The following is a 5,000-nucleotide window of genomic DNA, read 5'->3' as shown; positions in this document are numbered from 1 at the left end:
GATAATGATAATTTACAATGATAAGAGCAATGATAGTGATTACAAAAATAATAATAATCTTAATAATGATAATAACAATAATGATAAAAACAATTATAAAACAATAATGGTAATGATAATAAAGATGATAATGATAATAAAGATATCGTAGAGATGCTAGTGATAATAATATTAACAATAATACTGATAAAAGTAATGATAAAGCTAATGATGATGATGATAATGATAATAATGATAATGATATTGATACGGATTATCATAAAGATAATGACATTGATAAAGATAACAATAATGATAGTGGTAATAGTGATAGCAAGTATGATGATAATAGTAATAAGATTAATAATGATGATAATGAAAATAGTAATGATAACAATATTAATAATGATAATGATCATGGTGGTGATGATAAGGGTAATGGGCGATAATGATAATTACAAAACAAATGATAATGATAGCAATAATGATACAAACGATAATAATAATGATGATGATAATACCAACAGTAGTAGTAATGATAATGATGACAAGGATGATGATAATAACAATAATAACAACAACAACAATAAAGATGAATATGAACCAACAACAAAAATGTATATAAAAACAGCAACAAGCAGAATGGTAAAGTCTCCCCTCTGAGATAAGGGAAAAGTTACACAGTGGAAAATGTTTCCGGTTCAAAAACTTACTTCATATAGTATTATCTCCATCTTATCAACTTTTCACATGAGATAATAAAATTTGTTTTATGGTCTTCCAAGTCTAATAGTCGAAGTTTGGATTTTCCTCGCTTTTTGTTTGTTTTTTTGTTTTGTTTTGATTTTCTTATGTGTATATATATAAATATATATATATTTTTTTCATATATACATGTATATATATGTATGTATATATGTATATATATATAATATATATATATATATATATAATATATATATATATACATATATATATATATATATATATATAATATATATATATATGTGTGTGTGTGTGTGTTTGTGTGTGTGTGTGTGTGTGCGTGCGTGTGTATGTATTATATATATATATATATAATATATATATATATATATATATATATATATATATATATATACATAAGCAATAAAATTGGTTCTAAGCTAATTTTGGAAAGCTATAGACTTTGGGTGTTATAAGCATATGTGTCCATTGCCTGGGTGTTTTTCTACTTATGTGTTGATCTTTTGTAATTCCATGAATGTGTGGCTGTACCTGTATGAATGTATGAACAGGAGTATGTGATATATACGTATATACAATTGATATAGTAAACCATCCCCCACCCCCCTGCAACCCCTTCCCCAGGCGTGGTGTACAGGTCGTGGAGCACCGACGAGGACCTCGGTCTCACGTGTCCCCTGGGCCCCGGATACTCCGCCAGGTGTCCATGCGCGGCCGTGGCTTACCAGCTGTTCGCACCACCTGGCGACCACCACTTCCAGCTCGACGCCGTCACGGGTTTCCTCACCAGGAACACCAGCATGTCCCTCGAAGATGGCAAGACGTACACCTACAAGATCATGGTTCAGAGTGAGTCCCATTGTGTCGTTTGCGTCGCGCTTCGCTCTTGACTGCGCTAGGCTCCCCTCACTGTACAGAGTCCGGATTCGCTTTTACTCTTGGACGGTTCGCAGAAATAGGAGGTAAACCTACTAAGGGAAGAAGGTATCTTGGCTTACGATGAGATGAGAAGGCTTTGAAAGATGACCTTCCGCTAGATGTATTTCCAAGAAATAAAGAAAAAAAATAGAGTCAGAAAAAGAGATCAAATCTTTTTAGTATTGTGGATACCACATAACATATCTTTTAAGCCTTGGGGAGTACAATAACTTATTCATTTAATATAAAATGACAACACCCATCATAAAAGAAAAGAAAAAATAATCCTCACACAAACTTCCAGCATTTCCCAGGCGCAATTTCCTAACCCAAAGGCTCCTCTCTCAGGTATCCCCGTGGCAGGACAGTCGAAGGACCTACTCTTCGATCTGATGGACCTGAAGATCTACGTGAGTCCTAATTTCATCATGAAGATTCCCTGGAGTTAACTAGTGCAGGTAAGATGTCGAACAGGGAAGAAGGATGCGATGTGGAGAGAGGAAGGGAGGGAAAGAGTGATGGTGGGGAGGGGGAAGGGGAATAGGGGAGGGGGAAGGAGAGACGAAAGAGGAGGGGGGAGGGGAGGAGGAGAGAGCGGAGTGGAAGTGAGAAGAGGAGGAGGCGTAGGAAAGAGAGAAGGAGGAAGAGAGGGAGGGGAGTGAGAAGGGGGAGAGAGATAGAGGAGAAGGAAGAAAAGGACTTCGAGGAGGATGGGAGGGAGGAGGAGGGGTATAGTTTTACCTGAAAATAATCACTAATTAACGTCCGCGGTTTCAGTTAATTGGTTTTTGGTTTACGTGTTGATAGGAGCATCATTTCGTTTGGATTCGTTGATTAGGTTCACTAATTCTCTATTGAGGAAATGATGTTTTAATCTCGCAATACAAATAATTGCTAGAATGATTCAGCCATGAAATCAGAACCATGCTATGTTGGAGCCCAACTCGATCTCATTTCTATTACAGGGAACGAAATTACAAGTCTGTGTGTGAGAGAGACGGAGGGAAAAGGAGGCCACGATTCAAGCTTCAACGACAGCGCCACGCCCCGAGTGCCAGTCGCTCTAGGCGAGTTGGCACAGAGCAAGATGGGAGGGCCACAACCCAAACCTACATGTGTTTTAGTTTTTTTCTGTTTTGTTTTTTGCTTTTTGTCGGAGAGACAGAGACACTTCCACGTTTGCTAGACATAAGGATGGTTTCCTTCCTGACTGCAGCGAAGACCAGTGATGTTTTTTTTTCAGAAGTGAAAAATATTTTCCTAGATTCTAAGCAGAGCTGAACAATATCCATCTTTATATCTAGATATATCTCGCTGTCACTGTGGACTTGTGCTAGATGTGTATAAAATGTTTTGATACATGTGAAAGGCACAGGAATTTTATGCATTCCTGGTATATTGGAAAAAAAAATGTTATTAGTGAAATAGAATAGTAAACATATCATGAACATTATGTGTTAAGTAGTCATCATAAAAGAAATAAAGTATTATGATTTTAAAGGATGGCGAAACCAGAGGAAATTCGTCTGTCTTTGGACTCATGTTTTAATTGGCGGTAATTTCTGTGAAGATGATATTGTCTTTCTAAAATTAATTGTATTGAGACTGGAATTGTGACAGTGAAATATAGGAATATAGAGCAACTCCTCACTTGATTACCTACCTCCCCATGAATTCATTCGTTTTTATATTGAAACAATATATTCAATCAAGGGATCTTAACCATAATACTCCTCTATTGATATAAACGTTTGGATGAAATGACACTTATTGAAAGTCTCAAAAGATACAGATACACTTTCCTCTTCTTAGAAATAATAAAGAAGTTTTTCACTATTCCTTTGAATATTCACACGATTATTTTTTTTTTTTTTTTTTTTAGTCACACATGGTTTCAACTTCCCATGCTAGGTAATCAATAACGGTAGATCATATAGACTGCATCTATCTGCCTAACTACCTATTTATCCATCTCTCTTTTTGTCCGTCTATTCTTCTTTGATTGTACATGTTTCGAACAATCTCTCTCTCTCTCTCTCTCTCTCTCTCTCTCTCTCTCTCTCTCCCTCTCTCTCTCTCTCTATCTCTCTCTCTCTCACTCTCTCTCTCTCTCTCTCTCTCTCTCACTCTGTCTTTCCCTCCCGACTTCTAGAAGTTCAACTGACAGGACAATAGCGTTCAGTAAGTTGGTGATTCCTCCTACCGAGTACGTAATAGGATCACCTGTTGCTCCATCCGCGGTGACGTCAGGCCAAGAGTTACAAGAAGTCACTTAATGGACTAAATGTCCATAGATCATTTCTCTTTCTCTTTTTTCCCCTCTCTATATCTCTTTCTCTCTCATTATCTTTATTATCTCTATTATTATCAGCATTACCGTTATCATTATTATCAATAACATGATTATCATCATCATTGTTATAATCGTTGTTATCATTACCATTATCATTATTATTATTTGTATACTATTACCATTGTTATCATAGTTGTCATTATTATCGTTGTTATTACTGTTATCGTTATCATCATTATCATCATTAGCATTATTGCTATAATTCCTAATTTTACGTTTAAAGCTTCATTTTCATTACAGTTTGATAGATCATCATCTCCAGTGTTAAGATATTATGGTTGCTGAAAAATCATTAAATCAGGAAAACATTAAGATTTTGCGGTTGCAAATAAATGATTAAGTCACAAAAGTTGGAACAAGGTTATATCTAACAGGTTTTCAATGGATCCTATCATTGCTAATTGCCAACAAAGCATAAAAAATATGCTGCGCATTTTTCTTTTTCTTTTCTTCAAAACGGGAAAAGTGTATTTATGAAAGATTTCCAGTCCGTCCAATTATCCCCTGTATCAAGATCAAGTGTACCCCTTTTATTTTCAGAACAATCGTCTCTAGAAGAGTTCGAAAAGAAAAAAAAACAAACAGAAATGAAAAATCACAAGATAGTTTTCTAAGATTTATCATCAATCATTTTACTATCGGTGAGGATGGCCTTTCGAACGACTGCAATAAGCTCGCTCTGGACATCAGCTGATCGATAATAAACACATATACATATGTGTATATATAAATAAATATATTTATATATGTACATATATACATATATATATACACATATATATACATATATATATACACATATATATACATATATATATATATAAATATATATTGTTATGCTTACTTGATCCCCTATATCTCCTCCCTTTATCCGTTAAAATGTGGGGGGGGGGGGATATAATTGATATCACTGACCTAGCCATCAGACCTCATGACACATAATACAAACAAACAAAAAATCTAACTGTTGACTGTAGCTCTTCATCTCCCTATCCTCTACCGTTAATAATTTGTTCTTTCTCTT

The 5,000-nt window shown here is 35.1% G+C and overlaps 1 protein-coding gene across 1 annotated transcript in view; it reads left to right on the top strand.

Moving 5' to 3' along the window:
- The window catches only part of LOC122260610 (uncharacterized), a 160,046-nt gene extending 156,779 nt beyond the window's left edge, over window positions 1-3,267 (top strand). The window contains exons 6-8 of the mRNA XM_086531880.1: window positions 1,330-1,554; window positions 1,972-2,081; window positions 2,589-3,267. Of these exons, the coding sequence (XP_086388006.1) occupies window positions 1,330-1,554; window positions 1,972-2,072 (326 nt within the window). The 3' untranslated portion in view covers window positions 2,073-2,081; window positions 2,589-3,267. The remainder of the gene's footprint in view (window positions 1-1,329; window positions 1,555-1,971; window positions 2,082-2,588) is intronic.
- The last annotated feature ends 1,733 nt before the right edge of the window (window positions 3,268-5,000 follow it).

Source organism: Penaeus japonicus, unplaced genomic scaffold (genome assembly GCF_977035675.1).
Source record: "Penaeus japonicus unplaced genomic scaffold, GWHDUDI00000001_assembly GWHDUDI00000003, whole genome shotgun sequence".
Taxonomy (NCBI): domain Eukaryota; kingdom Metazoa; phylum Arthropoda; class Malacostraca; order Decapoda; family Penaeidae; genus Penaeus; species Penaeus japonicus.
Note: the sequence above shows the minus strand (reverse complement) of the source record. Positions and strands in the feature narration are given on the sequence as shown.